Source organism: Antennarius striatus, chromosome 9 (assembly GCF_040054535.1).
Source record: "Antennarius striatus isolate MH-2024 chromosome 9, ASM4005453v1, whole genome shotgun sequence".
In the NCBI taxonomy this organism is placed as follows: Eukaryota; Metazoa; Chordata; class Actinopteri; order Lophiiformes; family Antennariidae; genus Antennarius; species Antennarius striatus.
This window is the reverse complement of record NC_090784.1, coordinates 24,322,930-24,345,084: the sequence shown is the minus strand read 5'-3', so window position 1 is coordinate 24,345,084 and position 22,155 is coordinate 24,322,930. Positions and strand designations below refer to the sequence as shown.

The following is a 22,155-nucleotide window of genomic DNA, read 5'->3' as shown; positions in this document are numbered from 1 at the left end:
TCCAACTTTAGTTACCGGGACTGTTAGCATAGTTAGCATGATGCTACGTGTAGCAGATCAACGCTATTGAAACAACTGTGTTGAACAGTTTGAATTGGAGTGAGGTGATTGATTAGGAGGTGATTGATTTAGGTGGTGACTGTTTGGTCTTGAGGTTATTGTGGAGTGATTGTAAGGTGATTCTTAGATGATTGGGCTTTAGGTGATTGATTGTGAGGTGATTGGTTATGCTATTAGGTGTTATGCAGATTAGCTCCTGATATTAAATCCACCAATCACAGCAGAGAACCTGGAGGACGGCCTCTCTCTGGTCTGCCTGTCAGAGTCGATGTTCAAACCCTTTCAGTCCGTGGAAGAGCTTCCAGAGTGGTTACAACCAGATGTCAGACGTGCAGTCCCCCCCAGGATATCTGAGCTCATGGGCCAGAGCTGGACCCTCAGGTTCTTGACCAAAGTCCACCAAGAAGTGTTCATTCAGGGACAGACCTCCGCTAACGGTGTCCACGTCGATCTGCATCATCACTGAACCCTCTCTGTACAGACAGGACAGGACAGGAGAGGGGAGGAGTCATTATTCTGGGGGTGGGGTTACACCTGGACAGGTTCTCGTTTGAAAGGTTTCTTCTTGTTCTTCCATCGTCTATCAATGTGTGAAATCAGGAACCTCAGACATGGACCTCAGGTCCAGTGAGCCGAGCCCCCTCGCTGTGAGGACCGGGTCCGAGGCCTCCAGCCCTAAACTTAATATTATAACAACAATGACATCATGATAAAAAGCTCTAAACATGTCCGGGTTTAATAGATTCAGGGTCGCTTCTTGTGGACGACGTGGTCCAGTAGTTCCATCACAGGTGACCTCAAACTGTCCCTGAGACCAGGATTAGAACCAGCACCTCCAGGTCTGAGGCCGTGGTTCCCAGGCAGATACAGATGATGTTTTTGGTTCTCTACAGAGACCCCTACCCTCAAGATCCAGACGCAGATAGGCCCAGGAAAATAGAAAAAACACAAGATGGAACCACCAAACTGGATGGAGGTCTGGGTGAGTCCACAGACTGGTGTCAGTAGTACTGTAGGATGCCAGGAGGTGAGGACTCACCTGATCATGTCGGGGTAGAACTGTTTGTCCCAGCCGCTGTAGAGGGACGTGGTCACATAAAGTCTCCGCCCATCTAAACTCAGCTGTAACATCTGAGGACTGCCAGGGATACGCTTCCCCTGAGACGCAGACAGATACAAACCAATCAGACCAATCACACGGCTTCCTGAGGCACTGCTTCCTGTCACACTGCCCCCTATCTGTGGCACCTGAATGACACGTGGGCGGGGCTGCGGCTGGTTCTCAGGGTCTTCCAGGACTCTGACTGGACCGTCGGTGGTGATACTTCCTCCAAGAAATACCTGGAAGAGACGGACGCCTCAGCTGTCTCACTGCTTCCTGTGTTCTTCTTGACACTTCGTCATAACTTCGTTCATACCTGGCCCACCAGTTTGGGGCTCCTCCTGTCGGTGATGTCATACTGTCTGATGTCACCGTGCAGCCAATTACTGAAGTACAGAAAACGGTCATCCAATGAGATCAGGATGTCTGTGATGAGACCTGCACAGACAGACAGTCAGTCAGTCAGTAAGACAAGGAACCCTTCAGACAGACAGGTAACCAGTTAGACTCACCGGGCATCTCAGGCAGGGCCCACCCCTCTACCTTCTTACTGGGAACACTGATCACCTTCTCTGCTGCCCAGGCATCGTTCTGAAAAGGCACCCATATGATTGGTTAAGACTTTCTTAAAGGGGATCAGGTTCACATCAGTAACATGATAGTCTGACAGAACCCTGTGATACCTACAGATGTTTTGTAGAATCTGAAGACCGTTCCACCCAGAGCACATCCCACATAGCCTTCAGTAGCATTGGGGTCATGGAGGAATCGGACCTCCAAGGGAATTGCACCTTCCTCCCCAAGATTGAGTGTCTGCAGCTTCCTGTGGGTAGTCCAATCCCAGACATGGATGGAGTTGCCATAGAGACCTAGCAGAACAAAGAACCAGTGGGACATTTGATGCTAGTGAGAACTTTTCACTGGTCTGTCCAGGTGTTACATTACAGATTACTTCCTTGATCTCTTTCTGAAGTCCTGCCGGAACCTGGACCACATGGTACTAACTTGCAACAGAATCTAGATTAAGTGGCACTGGCTGGATTTACAGTGGTAGGAATTTAGAACCCAATCCTCCTGACTCACCGTCTTTGACATGGGCTGGATTAAAACCATCAATCAGGGCTTTGGGTGCCCCCCATTCAGTGCTGATCATGACATTGTGCCGGGGTTGGTACCAGAAGTCATATCCAAAGGGCGCCTCCTCACCCGGATGTTCCCAGTTACCAACAACGTCAAATGTCTCACCATCCAGCAATATGAAACCACCTGAGAGGATGACATTAGGTGTACCACTGAAACTGTCCTCCAGAGGTCACTATGACAACAATCAACAAAGAGGATCACACCTCTTGACTCGGGTGTTTCCTGGTGTGTCTGTGGATTTGTGGTCAGGACTGCTTCTTGTCTCACCTTTCCCGTTTCCAGATGGGTCTCCCATAGAACTGATCATGATCTGACCACTGCCCAGACAGTGTGTGGTGTGAGGGTTTGCCAGGCCACACTTCATGAACAGATCAACAGGCTCCACCATCTGAGGACACAAGGAAGGACCCCATTGTAACCATTCTACCTTCTCCATTAGCAAATAACTTGTTGGAGCCAAAGGGGGACTAGACCCCATCCCAGCTGACACTAGGTGAGGGTTTAGGTTCATCCTGAACAAATTGCAACATAAGACCTTGAGTTTGATGCAAGCATCTGGTGGACCATGGTGACAGCTGCCAGCCTTTGGTTTCTATCGGCAAATTGAACCTGTTGGTTTCAGACCTGTTGTTCCTGCTTGTGTCCAGCTCGTTAGCCAGTATGCCATGTAGCAGAAGGCAATACGCTCAAACAATTAGTGGTTGGTTGTTTCTGTTGGGTTTTTGCTTGAAATCTGAACTGCGTTGGGTGTGGACAGGTGTGGCCATGATTCAGGTGCAACAGGTCCATGAGGATATAGTTATACTGACAGAAACCAGAACCAAGAGGTGTTTTGAGTCACAGTCAAGAAAGTATTTCAAGGTTCTGGGGACCCAAACATGCTCCCTGATTTGATGGCTCATAGATAGTTATATTTCATATTGTAGGTTGTTTTTGGTCATTGCTAACCTTGGTTTAGTGACTATAATATTCAGTGCTTTATGATTCTAGGTCAGTGTAGGATTACATCAGACACTGTATGGAAACCAGGCCTGGATTGTAATGACTTTGGTCTTTGGACTGTCCCATTTGTGGTGCACTGTTCTACCTTGTGGATGTTTGGAGCTCGGGGGTTCGTCCCAACATCAACCACGTAGATTCTGGAGGAAATGAGTGCTGGTAGAATCAGACGGTTTCTTTTCTTCGATGCATCTCCAAAGCAGCTGCTGCAGGCGTTCCATCCTGAATGATGCAGTTCATCCTTGAGGTTTGGCATCGGTAGCCGGTGGATGACCTGTAAGGTTGAGGTCAACGTGACAATGGGTCATATGCTTAGAGGTTTGAGATCATACAGGTTGGAGACAGGAAGCTAGTCCAGAAGGAAGAGAGACCAAAACTAGAAATCTGTTTTAGGAACAGATGAAGGACATTGTCTTCAGGACCCCACAGGTGCTTGGTTGACTCATCCTACCTGGCTGTAGGTGGGGGATTTTGGGTCGACATCGACGGTGGCAAGGTAGTCTGGCTTCAAGATATCAGTGTTGCGGTAGATACAGGGCAGGTAGACGATCTCCTCTCGAGGACCTTCAACAAGAACAAAACCTTTCTGAGATAGAACAGAGTAATGCTAACTGTTAGCCACGGTTCCAGTCTATATGCTAAAACGGACCAACCAATTGTAAGCTGTGTGAACTGCAGAGATGTCAGAGGATGGTCTTGGAAAGTGAAACTTATGAAAGATCCAGCTGGTGATGAAACTCTAAACAAATCTCACCCTTCATGGCCTCTAGGGGGCTGCGGTATCCTGGTCCACATCCTGAACAGCTGGCTGAGAAAACACAACACAGGAAAGGTCAGGAAACGACCCAAACACGGGGGTCATAGTCAGTCATCACAGCTGGTTGATTCTCCAGCACCCTGCCCCAGATCCGGTTCCATGTGGGAGTTTCCCCCTTCATCCAGAAACCCAGGATATGTGGAGACAAAGTGGCAACTCGGCGACACCCATTGATCTTTGACTCTGCGGACTAGGTAAGAGTTGCTTGAGGTTAATGTTTGTTAGTCGTTGTCCAGTTACGAGTCTCTGGTTTCAGGAACAAAGTTCAGCCAGAGACTCAGCAGCTGGTTGTATAACCACCAACAGCATTATTGGTTCAGCTTCCGATCATCGGTAATGATCAGTCATCAGCCACCAATCAAAAATAGATTCAACAGATCAATGCAGCAGGTGTTGAAGTTCTTTAGTCAAGTTCCAATCTTGTGATCATCATCATCATCATCATCATGACTTGTGTCGCCTTTCAGAGAAGACAAGTTCGCACTAGTGCTACTACCAACTCACTCTTAGCACAAGTACTACTACCAACTCACTGTTGGCACAAGTACTACTACCAACTCGCTCTTAGCACTACTCGCTCTTAGCACTAGTACCACTCGCTGTTAGCACTAGTACTACTACCACTCACAGTTAGCACTAGTACTACTACCACTCGCTGTTAGCACTAGTACTACTACAACTCGCTGTTAGCACTAGTACTACTACAACTCACTGTTAGCACTAGTACTACTACAACTCACTGTTAGCACTAGTACTACTACAACTCACTGTTAGCACTAGTACTACTACAACTCGCTGTTAGCACTAGTACTACTACAACTCGCTGTTAGCACTAGTACTACTACAACTCACTGTTAGCACTAGTACTACTACAACTCACTGTTAGCACTAGTACTACTACAACTCACTGTTAGCACTAGTACTACTACCACTCACTGTTAGCACTAGTACTACTACAACTCGCTGTTAGCACTAGTACTACTACAACTCGCTGTTAGCACTAGTACTACTACAACTCACTGTTAGCACTAGTACTACTACAACTCACTGTTAGCACTAGTACTACTACAACTCGCTGTTAGCACTAGTACTACTACAACTCGCTGTTAGCACTAGTACTACTACAACTCGCTGTTAGCACTAGTACTACTACAACTCACTGTTAGCACTAGTACTACTACAACTCGCTGTTAGCACTAGTACTACTACAACTCGCTGTTAGCACTAGTACTACTACAACTCACTGTTAGCACTAGTACTACTACAACTCTCTGTTAGCACTAGTACTACTACAACTCGCTGTTAGCACTAGTACTACTACAACTCCCTGTTAGCACTAGTACTACTACAACTCGCTGTTAGCACTAGTACTACTACAACTCGTTGTTAGCACTAGTACTAGACTGATGTGTTCAGCCATCAAACGGTTCTTCTTTGTTCTAAGTTTAAATTTCTATATTTTCAACCACAGACATAAAATCTTTGAGACACAGACAGACAGACACATAGACAGATAGACAGACAGACAGACACAGACAGAAACAGACACAGACACAGACAGACACAGACATACACAGACATACACAGACAGACACAGACAGACACAGACAGACAGACACAGACAGACACAGACAGACACAGACAGACAGACACAGACAGACACAGACAGACAGACAGACACAGACAGACAGACACAGACAGACACAGACACACACAGACAGACACAGACAGACAGACACAGACAGACACAGACAGACAGACACAAACAGACACAGACAGACAGACACAGACACACAGACAGACACAGACAGACACAGACAGACACAGACAGACAGACACAGACAGACAGACACAGACAGACACAAACAGACAGACAGACACAAACAGACACAGACAGACACAGGCAGACACAGACAGAGACAGACACAGACAGACACAGACAGACACAGACAGACAGACACAGACAGACAGACACAGACAGACACAGACACACAGACAGACACAGACAGACACAGACAGACACAGGCAGACACAGACAGAGACAGACACAGACAGACACAGACAGACACAGACAGACACAGACAGACAGACACAGACACAGACAGACACAGACAGACACAGACAGACACAGACAGACACAGACAGACAGACACAAACAGACACAGACAGACACAAACAGACAGACAGACACAGACACACACAGACAGACAGACACAAACAGACACAGACAGACACAAACAGACAGACAGACACAGACACACACAGACAGACACAAACAGACACAGACAGACACAGACACACAGACAGACACAAACAGACAGACAGACACAGACAGACAGACACAGACAGACACAGACACAGACAGACAGACACAGACAGACACAGACAGACAGACACAGACAGACACAGACAGACACAGACAGACAGACACAGACAGACAGACACAGACAGACACAGACAGACAGACAGACAGACACAGACAGACACAGACAGACAGACACAGACAGACAGACAGACAGACAGACACAGACAGACAGACAGACACAGACAGACACAGACAGACAGACACAGACAGACACAGACAGACAGACACAGACAGACACAGACAGACAGACACAGACAGACACAGACAGACAGACACAGACAGACACAGACAGACACAGACAGACACAGACAGACAGACACAGACAGACACAGACAGACACAGACACAGACAGACAGACACAGACAGACACAGACAGACAGACACAGACAGACAGACAGACAGACACAGACAGACACAGACAGACAGACACAGACAGACAGACAGACAGACACAGACAGACAGACAGACACAGACAGACACAGACAGACAGACACAGACAGACACAGACAGACACAGACAGACACAGACAGACAGACACAGACAGACACAGACAGACAGACACAGACAGACAGACACAGACAGACACAGACAGACATGAGTCTTTCAAAGTTCACTGACGGTTTGTGTAAATGTAACCCCCCCTGAATTTTCTCTTCTTCCCTTCTGAGTTTATAAAAACAGGAAACCGAAGCGGAGCAGCAGAGGAGAGGAAGACGGAGGGATGAAGACCTGAACTCACCCATGTCTGATCTCCTGGTCTGGTCCTGCAGCTCTCTGGGAACTGAACTGTGGGAAATCATCTGGTTTATGTAAGAGTCCACAGTTGGGCAAGGGGCGGAGCTTCTACCACTGCTAACCAATCAGCGTCGCATGTCCTCAGGCAACCGGTCACACATCGTGAGCAGTTTACATAAACATTATGTCATGTGAAGACGTTTCTGAAGCTGCTGTTGAGTTCTGGTTTCCAGAGTTCTTCATGTTGAACCTGGAACCAGTTCAACATGTTCAGTACCACTAGGAACCACCGGGGGCAGCAGCACCAGTCACAGAAGAACTCTTTGATTGGATAAACGAGCTCTGATTGGTTCTGGTTTTTAAGTTCTGGACAGTCGATGCAATAATCCAGGAGCAAGGAAATGAAGACCACACCCCCACACCGGTCATATGACCCCTGTCAGGTGGGCGGATCATTTCACCTCCTGTAACATGGGAGCCAATCGGTGCTGAGGGTTGTCCAGGTCGTTTTATCAGCACCAGACCTGAACGCAGGCCATCGTCAACACGGACCCCAAGGTCACCAGGCCGGGGGGGTCGGAACCAGCCAGGCCAGGTGTATGTGTGTGGCGTGATCACTTTAAACACAGGTGTGACGTCACCAGCAGCCAATCAGCTCCTCAGGTGTTGGGTTTCATCGCAGTAAAAGTTACGGCCGACTTTTGTTTGTCGTTCGTAAAAAAACCTGTCAAGTCACGATGTGGTTCAACCAGTCCTAACCCCCCCGCCCTACTTCCTCCTCCCCTCTACAACCCCCCCCCCTTCCGCTCAACAGTCATTTGTGTTCCAACTTGGCCATTTCCTCAACCCTGGAGGTCTTGAAGCACTTGATGTGTGTGTGTCAGTGTGTGTGTGTGTGTAATACATGAAAAAAAAGATTTCTTTAGGTTCTGGTTCTGGGGGGCAGCTTGTTTGAGCCGTGGGGCGACGGGACAAACGGACAGAATCTGTTTGTACATATTTACTTGTTTATTTAAAGTAATTATCAACTCAGTAAAAATAAAGTTTTGTGATCATATAGAAAATCAGGAAGCCACGCCCACTGCCCCCCCCCGACAAACGGTAGAAAAACGTTTCTCATGATTCCTAAATGTTGTGTTCAGCCGTCGTTTGTTTATTTCTCTGCTGTTTGTGTACACATGAATAAACAGACTTGTTTACAACACATCCTGGGAACGGCCAGTGTTTATCAACAACATTCCATCAGCACCGCCTGGTCACATGACCGTTCTGTTAGCACTGTGTGGCCTGCAGCAGGTAGCTTAGCATCGCTATCTGTAGGAAGCACAAAGTGATGGAACAAACGGCCGACAAAAAGTCACAAACCGACGGGACACACAGACACTAGTGAAACACACACACTGGTCACACACTAGTGATGCACCGATTGGCTGTGACATCATAATTACATTTGCTACTCAGATATTAGCCGTGGGTGCGGTACCAGTCTGGTACCGGGTCTGTTCTGCTGCTGGTCCGGTCCCGGCTGGAACGTGGCTCCTAAAGTTCTGATGGGTTTGGGTCAGACATTAAAAACAGCTAACGATGAGACGAACGTCTGATGGCCTGAGGCTAACTTTAGCACGTCAAAGGCTAAAGTTAGCATGTCTAAAGCTAACAACAGAATGTCACGACAGCATCAAAGGATTAGCTCATGATTCTTTAGCTCGTGATCTGCTAGCCTGAGCACACAGTTAGCCGTTGACAAACGGGTCGTCCTCTGAAGACGCAGTTCCAACATATCTAGAGACTGAATGATGGTCTGAAGGGTTCAGGCTCAGGTTGTTTGGGGAGTCATGGATTCATCTGGACGTCGTTACTGTCTACTAGAGTCCACCGGAGTCCACTAGAGTTCACTGGAGTCCACTAGAGTCCTCCAGAGTCCACTGAATGAAAACCTTTAACTACAGATAGGACAGTACCTACAGTCGTCCACCACTGGGGGGTCAGTCTATGTCCTGGACGGATTGTCCAGAACCGCTGACTCAGTCCAGAGTCAGAATGTACAGAATACAAACGCGTGTCCACATGATCTGGGTCCAAGGGAAATTGGACTCCTCACCAAGGGGGTCTGTTTCTAACATGCCCCCCATCTGTGTCCAGGGGGGACGGGACACCCTACGATGGGTCGGTCCCCTTTGGGACGAACCCCCGGCGGTAAGAACCGGGTCAGCTGTTGTCCGTCCTGTCGTCCTCCCGGCTGCCCTCCACACCGTCGATCTTCCACTCGTCACCGACGTCTTCCCCGATCACGATGCGGGTTTCTCGTCTCTCCTTGCTCATCTCTTTCGCGTCCTCCTCCGTCTCCTTTCCTTCCTCCTCGCTGTCTTCCTCCAGCTTCTTAACTTCCTCTTCCCTGTCCTCCTTTGCTTCCTTTCCTTCCTCCTCTCTTTCTTCCTGTTCCATCTTTCTGTGTTCTTCTAATCTCACTTCTTCTGTTTCTTTCCCTCCCTCGTCTTTCCTGTCCTCCTCCGTCTCCTTGACGTCTCTTTCCCAATCATCCCTTTCTTTCCCCGATTTGATTTGGGCATCATTCAAACTTTCTTCCTTTGCTTCCTCTACCTTACCCTCCGTCTCCTTGCTTCCCGTCTCCTTCCCTAACTCTTCCGTCTTTACCTCCACTCTGACTTCTTTCTCCTCCGCATCCTCTTCATCTTCCAGCTCCAGCAGCTCAGGAGAACCATCCTCCATAGCCTCAGAACCCAGCAGGGTCTGGGTCAGGGTCTTGAGGAGCTCCACCTGGACGTCCTCTGGTTTCTGGAGCTCTTCTTGCTGCCCCGGCAAAAGACCGGTGAGTTGAAACGACTTCTTCCAAAGGTGTGGCACTTTGTTTACCAGGGTCAGGGCCTCCACCACCCAGTCCACCAGAAGCTGGGCCACGTTGGTTTGCAACTGATCAGGCGATGTCTCCTCCAACTCCTTTGGGTGGCCCTTGGTGAACTTGGACCATCGTGACATCAGGAAGCGCTGAAGAACTGGCTTCATACAAACCTCCATCGGCTGAAGACGGAAGGAGCCGCCTCCTGGAATCACTGCTGGTAGAGTACTGGACCCACTGATGGACGCCACAAATGGCTCTTCCAAGTGTTCCCGGTGTCTATCCAAGATCAACATTGACTTTCTAGGCTGAGGTAGTCTGGAGACATGGGGGAGCCAAACCCATTTGTTCCAGAGGTCCAAGGCCTCTTCCACTAAAAGACTTTCGCGGCCATCCTGCAGCAGGATGAACTCTGGGAGGACTTTATCCGGTAGCTTTTTACTCACCAGCAGCAGGGACGGTAACATGGTGCCTTCAGATAGCAGGGTCAGGTACACGGTGACCAGAGACAAAGAACCTGTGAGTTCCAGGGCTTCGGAATAACGAAACTTGTCTTGAAGTGACCCCAAGTCCACAAAGAGACAGAGTTCATCCATGGCGGCCACAGCGTTTCCTGGTAGCTCCTTGTTCTGAATGACCTTCTGGGTGAATTCCCGGAAGGACTGGATCTTGTCCTCGAGAGATCGTGGTAGTCTACGAGCCAGCGTGGCTTCTCTGCCGACGCTTCGTACCCCAAGCCGATGGTGCAACATGAGGTCCACCGCCCACTCGTAGGAGATGCGGAAAGAGTCGGCGAACACGCCCTTCTTCTTCAAGGCGGAGGCCTTGTTGAAAAGGTTGCTCTCAGTGATCTGAAGCTGCTGCTCACGCGTGGACAGCACCCAGGCCACCATGTGGTCCTCGCCATCAGCTTTCTTCTCCCGTCGCCTTCGCTTCAAATGCCTCCTGGCATCCTTCTGCCAAGACCGGATGAGATGCTCGTCGGTTGAAAACGCCCTTGAAGCTTGATGGAGTCCCTCGCCCAGAGCCATCAGGATGATCCTCAGCTGACGAGCCGTGAGGACGTCCTCCCGATCTCTGGAGGACGATGAGACCGTCGCCGTTTGGACGTGGTTGTTTGGAGATACTCCAGTTTTTTCCTCTTCATTGTCGTCATCGGTCTCGTTCAGATCGTCCAAACCCTCGTCGTCAGAGAAGTCCATGTCTTCCACAGGGGCCATCGCCCCGTCCACACCGTCCTCGATCTTGTTTACCTCGACTTCTCCACTGCAGACAGAGATTGGAATCAACGGTTACCAATGAAATCAAAGGGTGGAGACGACTTGTGATCCATCTTCACGTGTGAAACCGTTACCTGATTTGGTTCTTCAGGAATCCCGCCTTCGTTGATGCTGTTAAAAGACAAACATTTTTAATGATGGCATTTCCTCATCTTGTGTTCAAGGTGGGGCTTAACAAAACTAGAGAGGACGCTAACAATGAAACACTGGAGATCCAGAACTAAACAAAGGCTGGGTTCCATTTTTTTGAGCTGAACTAAACCCTGGGGGTGAACCACGAACCCAGCAGGGGCCGGAAAGGCCTTGAGTACCAATCAGCATTTACAGGTTTAGAGGAGACTATCAACATCTGTATGTTCTCAGGAAAGAACATACAAAAGACCCTAATGATGATGTCATATCTGTGGGCGTTTACTGATACTTAACATGGTCTGGGAGCAGAATGCTAACCTGTTGTCTTGTGCTAGCACTGAGCTAACATACTGAAGATATGACCAAAAGTTAAGGTGACGGTGGTAATGGTTGGGGGCTCAGGGGTTAGGGTTAAGGGTTAGAGTTAAGGTTAGGGGGTCTAGGGTTAGGTTAGGGGTTAGCGTAGGGGTTAAGGGTTACGGTTAGGGTTAGGGTTAAGGGTTATGGGGGTTTAAGTCAAGGGTCAGGGGGTTTGGGTAGAGGTTAGGGTTAAGGTTAGCTGGGGTTAAGGTCATTAGGGGTTAAGGGGTAGGGGGTCAGAGGTTCAGATTAGGGGGGTTAGGGTTAGAGGGGGTTGACCAGATGACCAGCAAACACAAACAGGTACTTTCAGTGTTTGAACTTTAAAACTATCTGGCCAACAACCTCACTGCAGAAGTGAACACATCCTCTGCCCTGAAAGACAGTAAACTGGCCTTTGGTGAATGCCGGTCGGCCATGAAACTCCCAGAAGCAACTGGGCTGCTTACCCAGGTTGCCTTGACAGACGGCACAGCCGTGAGCACTTCCTTGGCGGGCATACTTGAAATTGCAGTTCTTGCACCTCCTGGAAACGCTGGCAATCTTCCCCATCCTGTGCCCTTGTTTCTCCCGACCTTCTGCCTCCCCCCTCATCGCACGAGAGTTGGCAATCTCCATGTTCTCAAAGTATTTCTGAGCACATTTGGCAAGTTGGTTGCCCAGGCGCTTCCGGAAATTGACCTGAGAAAAAAGACCATCTCGCACCCAGGTGGGCGGGTTGTCTTTGCGGCTTTCGCGCAGCACTATAAAGGCATTGACGATGCTGACGTTGACCAGAAACCAGAAGAGGCTGCGCCAGTGCCGGTCCAGGGGGACTCCCCCCAGGGGATTGCACGCCAGCAGCTGCTTGCAGATGTCAACCCCTCGCATGTTCTCCTGCAGTAGGCGGAAAGCCATTGGGCGGTTAACTGGTTCCAGTTTGCCAACTGTGGTCTGAGACCTCCTCCAGACAGTGTCCGGTTCACCAGGAGCTGCGTTTGTCGACAGACAGCCCATCTCCTTCATGTCCTTCCAACGGGTGGCCAACAGAGGGCCAAACTGTCTTTGGACGAAGTCCCCAGGTTTCTCGAGACTGCCCTCCTCCCACAACTTTTTGGGGAGGATGGGGTTAGGTGGTGGGAAGGAGCTGGAGGAGTAGATGCCCTGATCCAGAAGCTTCTGCATCAGTGGGACGGATGTGAGCGAGTTAGCCAGGTACAGATGGTGGTGTTTGTCCTCTAGACCCTTCACCAGCTCTGGAACCACGGCGAATCCCATCTCCTGCCCCACCTTCTCCCCAGCCTGGATGAACAAGCGGTGGCAGTAGCCTGATTTGGAGTCGCAGAGCAGCCATACCCGAGGTTGTGTCTTTGGGCTTGCCTTTGCGAGGCGCCGCTCCTCGTCCAGACTGGGCAGCAACGCCCTGTCGATGGTGAGGCTGCGGTTGGGCCGGTAGGCGTTCCACATGGCTTCACCCAGGATCTCAAGCATTGGCCGAAATATATGTAGCGCGTCGCCGGACTTGGTTGTGCCACGATACTCATCTGTGGTGGAGCTACCCATTCGGATGTTGGCGGCGATCTGCTTGAAGCGTTTGAAGGTCATGGTACGGTAGAATGCATAGCTGTTGTCATAGTTACTCAAAGACCAGTAGTGGGACGGGTCTTGCAGGTTCTGCGTCCCCATCAAAATGACCAGACCAATGAAAGCCTTGATCTCCTGGGTGGTGACTGGAGACCAGTCTGGGACGCTGGCGCCCAGGAACCGGCGGGTCTTGGCGTGGGCATTGGTCTCCTTGGCGATGAGCCGCATCAGGGTTGCAGGAAACAGCAGGTTGAAGAAGTCCAACGCATCGCCGTTCTTGGATAGTTGGTGATGAGGTCCACTGGTCTCTGTGAAGGATGTGATGGAGGATGTTCCACTGTCGCTTCCTGACTGATGCTTCCAACTTCCTGCTGACCTCCAGGACGGATCGGGAAAGTCCTGGGTTTGGACCGGTTCCTTGTTCTCGAAGAGGGGCAGCTCCTCCTGGTGGTGGAACTGGATGTCAGGATCCGTGTAAACTAGAAAGAAGGAACACATTTAAATGAGAAGACGTTTATTTAATCCTTATTTCAAGACTGACTCAAACACCTGGACCGAAGAAGAGCTTCAGTTTAGCTTTGAGAGAACGTTTGTTGCGTATTTCCTCAGATGCCAGGTTCTACTAAAGTTTCAATCAGTGGAACCAAACCAATAATCACTAATCAGACCGACCTGATGAATATCTGATAGATGCTGCCCGTTAGTTGAGATAGTTTCAGCCCAAAGTCCTCAGTGCAGGTTGGACCGGACACTAGATGGTTCCATTCGGAGGAAACCAGCTATCTCCACTGGTTTCCTCTGGCTCCGCCCTGTTTTTGTGTGCTCATGCTAGCAACAATCACTGACGGCGACATAACCGGAGCAGACGATAAGGAACGCAAACACCAGGACAGATAGTGTATCGTAGCTCCGCCTCTGACCTTGACTTTCAGAGGTTCCAACAACCGCCGGAGATCTTTATTGAGATGGAGACGATAGAAGACGTGTCACCCTGTTAGCGAGTCAATCGAACGTTAGCTTCCTGTCTGTCGCTGCATTTAGCTTCCTGTCTGATATTGCTGTTGGCTTCCTATCTGATGCTGTTGACAGGGGTTCCAGGTGAACCCTGGTTCGTGTGGGGATCAAGACCTACTCCTGGGGTGACAGGTGGCGCTGTGGTGCTCAGGGTTCTTCAGCAGGTGTTCCGCCATGTGATCGGCGGTCTGAGGTGAGAAGTCACAGCCCAAACACCGCAACAGGAACACACTAAGGAGGAACCAGGAAGTAAACAACAAAAAACACGAGCAATAAGCAACAGCAGCTCTGTGGTCAAAGTCCGTCAGGTGTACTCTAATGTAACAGAGTAACTAATGTAACAGTAACTAATGTAACAGACTAACTACTGTAACAGTAACTACTGTAACAGTGTAACTACTGTAACAGGGTAACTACTGTAACAGGGTAACTACTGTAACAGGGCAACTACTGTAACAGTAACTAATGTAAGAGTAACTACTGTAACGGAGTAACTACTGTAACAGTAACTAATGTAAGAGTAACTACTGTAACAGACTAACTACTGTAACAGTAACTACTGTAACAGTAACTAATGTAAGAGTAACTACTGTAACAGACTAACTACTGTAACAGTAACTACTGTAACAGTGTAACTACTATAACAGGGTAACTACTGTAACAGTAACTAATGTAACGGAGTAACTACTGTAACAGTAACTAATGTAACAGTAGCTACTGTAACAGGGTAACTACTGTAACAGTAACTAATGTAACGGAGTAACTACTGTAACAGTAACTAATGTAACAGAGTAACTGCTGTAACAGTAACTACTGTAACAGTGTAACTACTGTAACAGGGTAACTACTGTAACAGGGTAACTACTGTAACAGGGCAACTACTGTAACAGTAACTAATGTAAGAGTAACTACTGTAACGGAGTAACTACTGTAACAGTAACTAATGTAAGAGTAACTACTGTAACAGACTAACTACTGTAACAGTAACTACTGTAACAGTAACTAATGTAAGAGTAACTACTGTAACAGACTAACTACTGTAACAGTAACTACTGTAACAGTGTAACTACTATAACAGGGTAACTACTGTAACAGTAACTAATGTAACGGAGTAACTACTGTAACAGTAACTAATGTAACAGTAGCTACTGTAACAGGGTAACTACTGTAACAGTAACTAATGTAACAGAGTAACTACTGTAGCAGTAACTAATGTAACAGAGTAAATACTGTAACAGTAACTAATGTAACAGTAACTAATGTAACAGTAACTAATGTAACAGTAACTAATGTAACGGAGTAACTACTGTAACAGTAACTAATGTAACAGTAGCTACTGTAACAGTAACTAATGTAACAGTAACTACTGTAACAGAGTAACTGCTGTAACAGATTAACTACTGTAACAATAACTAATGTAACAGAGTAAATACTGTAACAGTAACTAATGTAACAGGGTAACTACTGTAACAGTAACTACTGTAACAGTAACTAATGTAACAGTAACTACTGTAACAGGGTAACTACTGTAATGGGGGTCTCACCAGGGCGGGGGCCTTCTGTGCAGAGGAGCGATGTTTTCTTTGGACTGTGGAACATGTTGGCTGAAACACAAGGGACACCAATTAAACAAACAGGTGTCAGGGCGTGGCCAGCGGGGCGTGGCCAGTGGGGCGTGGCTCCTTACTGGATCATGTGGGCGGCGTAGGCCCTGGAGCAGCAGCTGCTGTAGGGACACAGCAGGCAGCGGACGTGGGACGGGTAGTGGGCGGCGGCGCTGGAGGCGTCGGTTCCACACTCCAGACACACCAGCTGGGCGTGGTCCTCAGACGACGTCCTGCAAGACAGGAAGCAGGAAGCACCGGGAAAGAGTCAGGAACAGTGCACCTTTCAATGGGGGCATCAGAGACGCTCACATCACGACCCTGAACACGTCGCGGACCTGAACACGTCGTGACCCTGAACACGTCGTGACCCTGAACACGTCGTGACCCTGAACACGTCGTGACCCTGAACACGTCGTGACCCTGAACACGTCGCGACCCTGAACATGTCACGACCCTGAACACATCGCGACCCTTCCTCTGACCTGTGGGCGTTGGCTCTTTGACCCGCCGGCTTCCTGGTTTGCGATCGAGGCGATCTTGCGAGCGAGGCGTCCCGGGAGATCGGAGCCCAGTGCTGCTCCGTCTTGATGTTGATTGGCTGAATGAGGTAGGAGGAGGAGGTTTGCGGCGCACGGCTTCCTGCCGATGTTGGTCTGGTCTTTCCGTAGGTCCTGATGGTCACCTGGAGGCACAACAACGAGCCAATGGTGAAGGAGCTGTGGGGTTGGCTTCCTGACGGCCTGGGCGCCCTCTGACCTTTGACCCCGGGGGCAGTCCTTCCAGCTGGACGGGGCGGCGAAAGCTGCGATGGTTCTCCAGCTTGTGCTGCATCTTGTCTTTGAGGAAGACGAACTGGAGGCGACACCTGTTGCAGTGGAAGGCCTGGTTGATCTGGGACAGGAAGAGACCATCAGCCAATCACAGCGTCCAACCGCAATCACCGCCGGGGGTGGGTGGGGCCACAGGGAGGGGCGGGTACCTGGTGCCGCAGCAGGTGCTGCTGGTAGGTGGCCGGGTTCCTGATCACCTTCAGGCAGAAGACGCACAGCAGGAAGTGGGAGTCTCTGTGGAAGCTGGCGAAGTGCTGGACCACGTCCGAGTAGAAGGACGAGCGATAGGAGCACACCTGAGGGTGGTCGGAGTCAACACGAAAAGGTCAGAGAGCGGGCGGGGCCAGGCTAAGGGGTCAGGGGTCAGGCCTACCTGGCAGACGTACGGCATCTCTCCTGGTTTGTGATTGGACTTCATGTGGTTCAAGAAGGTCGGCTCGTTCTCAAAGGCCCACTCACAGATACGACACATACCTGAGACAGACAGGCAGACAGACAGACAGGGAGAGAGACAGACAGGGAGAGAGACAGACAGGGAGAGAGACAGACAGGGAGAGAGACAGACAGGGAGAGGGACAGACAGGGAGAGGGACAGACAGGGAGAGGGACAGACAGGGAGAGAGACAGACAGGGAGAGAGACAGACAGGGAGAGAGACAGACAGGGAGAGAGACAGACAGGGAGAGGGACAGACAGGGAGAGGGACAGACAGGGAGAGAGACAGACAGGGAGAGAGACAGACAGGGAGAGAGACAGACAGGGAGAGAGACAGACAGGGAGAGGGACAGACAGGGAGAGGGACAGACAGGGAGAGAGACAGACAGGGAGTGGGACAGGTAAATCCAGGTCTGTGGTTCCACTAACGGTTCCAGGTTGATCCGGTCTGGGACACGTCCAACAGTCTCAGGCCCCGCCCACACGATAACGGATTTTTTAAAACGCAACTTTTCTGTTGTGTTTACGCCTTCCGTCCCCACGACAACGTAGATATCCGGAACGAAAACACAACTTTTTAAAAACGCTGGCCGAGGTGGATTTTTTTAAAACCCTGGGTCTGCGTTGTCGTGGTGACGGCGTGTCCCCGGGACTTTTTAAAAACGCTGACGTCTTTCCTGCGATGACAACTGCTGTGACGTCATATTTATGGGCCCGTGTGTTGTGACAACAAATCACAGAGGATTCCTATTGGATAAAACTTGACTCAATGCTGCCACCACATGGTTTGACACGCTTACAGCAGTCTTCAAAACGCACTGCTGCGTTCACGTGTGGACGGAGGTTTTCTCGAAGACGCTGTCGTGTGGACGGGAATCGTTTTCAACGCGTTTTTAAAAAGTTGCGTTTTTTTAAAAATCCGTCATCGTGTGGGCGGGGCCTCAGTCCGGATCAAAGTGAACCTGGTCCAGGTGGTGTGTGGGTGTGACCCGGTGGGTGTGACCCGGTGGGTGTGACCCGGTGGGTGTGACCCGGTGGGTGTGACCCGGTGGGTGTGACCCGGTGGGTGTGACCCGGTGGGTGTGACCCGGTGGGTGTGACCCGGTGGGTGTGACCCGGTGGGTGTGACCCGGTGCGCTTCCTGGTTCTTACAGGAGGACAGAACCGGGCCGTGGACCTGGTCCTGGTGGGTCTGCAGCTGAGACGGGGACGAGAACTGTCGGTAGCAGAACCTGCAGCCCCTCCTGTCGTCACCTTTACCCCCCCCTCCAGTCAGCTCCGAGTGCTGGAGTGTGTGCTGCATCAACCTACACACACACACACACACACACACACACACACACACACACACAGGTAAGTTTAGATCTGTTCAGGTGCGTTCAGGTGCGTTTAGGTGTGGCCCCCCCACCTCAGGTTGTTCTCGTTCAGGTGGGAGCAGATCTGGCAGGAGAAGGAGGCGGTCCTCAGCCCCAGCGGTTGGGGCTTCCTCAGACTCAGGTCCCCCTCAAACGTCCCGTAGTAGAACTCGTCCACGCTCATGACCACCCTGGGGGGGTCAGGGGGGGGAGCGGTCACACCGGCGCTTGTGACCACCGACGTTGCTGGACCATGTGACACAGAAACAGAGGGGGGCGTTAACACCCCCCACCACAGGGGGGCAGACGGGGGCCGGTTCTGATCCGGTAGGCGGGGTCTGAGCTCACCGCTGCTGAGGGGGGGGATTCTGGTGACGCCATTGGCTGACCCCGAGGGCAGTGCGGGGGTGGCGGCTAGTTTCATGGACTTAGCCCCGCCCACCTGCGTCATCTGGAGGTTAACTGGAAAAAAAAAGGGTCACCTGTCAGAGCGGTTCAAGTTGGGGGGGCCATCCTGACCCGGGGCTGGAGGGGGACTGACCCGGTCCCGGCGTGCCGGTGCGGATGGTCACGGAGGCGGGCAGCCGCATGGCAGTGTAGGTGGAGCTGGGCTGGGCGGGGCCTCCTGAAGAGGCGGGTACCACCTGGCCCTGGGGGAGGACGGGGGACACGCCCACACTGGGGCGCACCAGGTGACCCAGCGACGGGGCTGCGGGACAGGAAACAGCAGCAGTCAGGTGGGGTCAGAGGTCAGAGGGGTCAGCTGATGAGTGGGAGGAGTCAAAGCGTCCTACACTGGATCAGGGTGACGGGTTGGACCGTGTGACCCGGCTGGAGGTTCAGCACCAGGGGGGGGACCGGGTTCATCACCGGGAAGCCCTGCAGACACAGGGGGAGGAGGGGCACTGACATCACTGTGACATCACTATGACATCACTGTGACATCACTGTGACATCACAGACTGGGAGCAGATGCAGCATCGGTTCATTACCACTAACTAACTAACTAACTAACTACTTAACTAACCAAAGCTCACATGACCATGAGTTGGAACAACAGACACCATATTTGGGAAAAAGGGGCGTGGCTTATGGCCAGAAGCGATTGGATGTCACATATTGCTGCTGGGCTTCCTCCTCTGAAGGCTCTGGTTGGTTGCTGCCCCCTGCTGGACGATCCCTGAACCACGCCCCCCAACGGACTGAGGGGGCGGTGAACCAGGACGGCGGTGAGACAGCGGCGCAAGGCGCACTTGGTTTCCCTACCTGTGTGGTGAGGAGGATGGGCGGGGCGCTGCCTGTCCCGGGGGCCGCTGGGAGGAGAAAGGCTCCGCCCGGCGTCTGCGTCAGGATGAGGGGCGACGCCTGAGCCACCCGGGGCGGGGCTGCAGAGGGCGGGGCCAGCTGGGAGGAAGAGGAGGCGACCAGAGGAGGGCGGGGCAACATCATGGAGGAGGAGGAGACAACTGGGGGCCAAAGTCAAAACAAACATTAGGGGCCCCGAACCCATTGAGAGCCCGGGGGCTCTTAAGGGGTTCGAAACAAGCGCACCCACCTGTGGGGGCCGGTTTGGTGGGAGTACTCCGGGGGGGCGGAGTCTCAGAGGCCGGAAGAGGAGACAGAGAATCCTCCACTGGAGAAACAGAGCGGGGTCATGTCACAGGTGTGTGTGTGTGTGTGTGTGTGTGTGTGTGTGTGTGTGTGTGTGTGTGTGTGTGTGTGTGCTCACCTGGTTCACAGTACTCATCCATGAAGTCCATCTCGTCTTCCTCCACGCCATCGTCCACCTGCTGCCACGGCTCTAGCTCCTCCTCCTCACACTCCATAAACAGCTCCGTCTCCATGTCGCTATGGAAACAGGAAAACGTCATCACCATGACGACATGTAAATCTCCATCAAACCGTTCAGCCACTGAGTCAATGTGTTAACACACGCTACACACACACACACACACACACACACACACACACACTACACACGCTACACACACACACACACACACACACTACACACGTTACACACACACACACACACACACACACACACACACACACTACACACGCTACACACACACACACACACACACACTACACACGTTACACACACACACACACACACACACACACACACACACACACACACACACACACACACACACACACACACACAAACAAACAAAATGTTATTGTTGTGAATGACTACAAAATAATAATAATAATATAATAATAACAATAATAATGGCGGCACGGAAGAAGCAGGTATGAATAATAAACTGATACCAATAATAATAACACACTAAAATTGTAAAATATAATAAAATAAGCTAATTTAATATTAATATGATAAAATACATTAATAATAACAACAATAATAAAATAAATATAACAATAATAATGGCAACATAGAAGACGCAGGTATAGAAAATGAATGAATAATAAACTAATAATAATATAAAATGATAACAACAATAATAACACGCTAAAATAATAAAATTTATCATAATACACTACTTTAATATTATTACAATAAAATATAACACATTAATAATATTAATAATAAATATAATAGTAATAACAACAGCATTGCCGTCTGCAGGTGTTTCGGGTTAGCCGCTGCTAACGTGACGTCACACACCGGTGTGTTGTTTATCATTAAATGTCTGCTGGTCCGTACTTCCGGTCGCGTGTCGGTTGCTGGAGCTACGGACGCGCGCGGTGGGTGGTTCGCCCGGTGTGTGATGTCACGCTGCGGCCGCAGGGGGCGCTGCGCCTCCTCTCAGGCGTGTTGGAGCTTTTCCCCCGCATCAGCAGCGCTCCTTGCCCCCCAGGAGGACCGTTCAGGTCCGGCGGCTCCAAACCCACCGGAGTCCACCCGCACCCCCCCCGGGAACCCCCCCGGAACCGCTGGACGGGTCCGCTCGGCTGCGGAGCGTCCTGCCCCGCCCCGCCGGTAGGAGCCTCACACCGAGCGCTCCTGCCCGCACGAGCGGAACCTTCCTCGGCACGAGCCTCACCGGCGGACCGGGCGGACGGGGCTCACCTGCCGCTGGACGTGCACCGGGGCTCGGCGGGTCCGGACGGGACGGCTCGGTTCTTCTTCAGACGCGCGGGGGGCGGGCCTTCCTCCTCCTATTGTTGTAAGCGCCACACATAGGCCAGCCACGAATGACGTCACTTCCTGCCGGGATGGGCGTCCCTCATTGGTCGGTGGGGACGTTCCAGCGGGAGATGCGGCGCGTCCAGCCGCGGGGTTCGGACCGAACGGCTCCGGTGAACCGGACCGACCGCCCCGGGAGGATAAACACGTCAACAAATCAACGGGAGACGCGCGCGCCTAAACAACAACACTGTCAGGACGCCATTTTGTTTCTGTTGGCATTTGGAGGCGGAGCTAAACGGTGACGTCAGGACAACGCTCTCAGGACAAAGGAGTGATTTTTGTTTGATCACGTGTTTATTAATATTAACATGATAAACAAGCTACAAACAAATAAACAACTAT

The 22,155-nt window shown here is 50.8% G+C and overlaps 2 protein-coding genes across 4 annotated transcripts; both read right to left on the bottom strand.

Annotated features, from left to right (window-relative positions):
* Positions 1-370: 370 nt before the first annotated feature.
* Positions 371-4,222, bottom strand: selenbp1 (selenium binding protein 1). Its single transcript, XM_068323722.1, has 12 exons — positions 4,201-4,222; positions 4,059-4,112; positions 3,756-3,868; positions 3,393-3,578; positions 2,573-2,693; positions 2,246-2,428; positions 1,850-2,031; positions 1,675-1,753; positions 1,479-1,600; positions 1,309-1,401; positions 1,100-1,218; positions 371-533 (listed from the first exon to the last, which is right to left on the bottom strand). Exons 1-12 carry the CDS (start codon positions 4,220-4,222, stop codon positions 371-373), a joined length of 1,437 nt encoding a protein of 478 aa, XP_068179823.1.
* Positions 3,784-22,085, bottom strand: pogzb (pogo transposable element derived with ZNF domain b). 3 transcript variants are annotated; one of them, XM_068324606.1, is made up of 21 exons: positions 21,694-22,085; positions 20,383-20,501; positions 20,209-20,286; positions 19,920-20,119; positions 19,448-19,532; positions 19,195-19,362; positions 19,002-19,115; positions 18,707-18,899; positions 18,451-18,605; positions 17,238-17,338; positions 17,014-17,160; positions 16,791-16,925; positions 16,517-16,716; positions 16,115-16,264; positions 15,972-16,031; positions 14,546-14,658; positions 12,300-13,892; positions 11,433-11,469; positions 7,226-11,344; positions 4,059-4,112; positions 3,784-3,868 (listed from the first exon to the last, which is right to left on the bottom strand). In XM_068324606.1, exons 2-19 carry the CDS (start codon positions 20,495-20,497, stop codon positions 9,430-9,432), a joined length of 5,559 nt encoding a protein of 1,852 aa, XP_068180707.1. In that variant the 5' UTR covers positions 20,498-20,501; positions 21,694-22,085; the 3' UTR covers positions 3,784-3,868; positions 4,059-4,112; positions 7,226-9,429. The 3 variants fall into 3 exon arrangements, with proteins under 3 accessions (XP_068180707.1, XP_068180709.1, XP_068180708.1); XM_068324608.1 differs by lacking the exon at positions 21,694-22,085 and adding an exon at positions 21,328-21,468; XM_068324607.1 differs by lacking the exon at positions 21,694-22,085 and adding an exon at positions 21,289-21,429.
* Positions 22,086-22,155: the final 70 nt, after the last annotated feature.

Excerpts from the sequence above, each read along its gene's own strand:
- selenbp1 (XM_068323722.1), bottom strand. The coding sequence starts at position 4,222 with ATGGAACCGGATCTGGGGCAGG. Across the intron at positions 2,032-2,245 it reads TCCAGCCCATGTCAAAGACG|GTCTCTATGGCAACTCCATC; the intron begins GTGAGTCAGGAG and ends TTGTTCTGCTAG. Across the intron at positions 1,219-1,308 it reads CCCGCCCACGTGTCATTCAG|GGGAAGCGTATCCCTGGCAG; the intron begins GTGCCACAGATA and ends TCTGCGTCTCAG.
- pogzb (XM_068324606.1), bottom strand. The coding sequence starts at position 20,497 with ATGGAGACGGAGCTGTTTATGGAGTGTGAGGAGGAGGAGCTAGAGCCG. Across the intron at positions 18,900-19,001 it reads AATCCCCCCCCTCAGCAGCG|CAACGTCGGTGGTCACAAGC; the intron begins GTGAGCTCAGAC and ends CACATGGTCCAG. Across the intron at positions 17,161-17,237 it reads AGATGCCGTACGTCTGCCAG|GTGTGCTCCTATCGCTCGTC; the intron begins GTAGGCCTGACC and ends GACCACCCTCAG.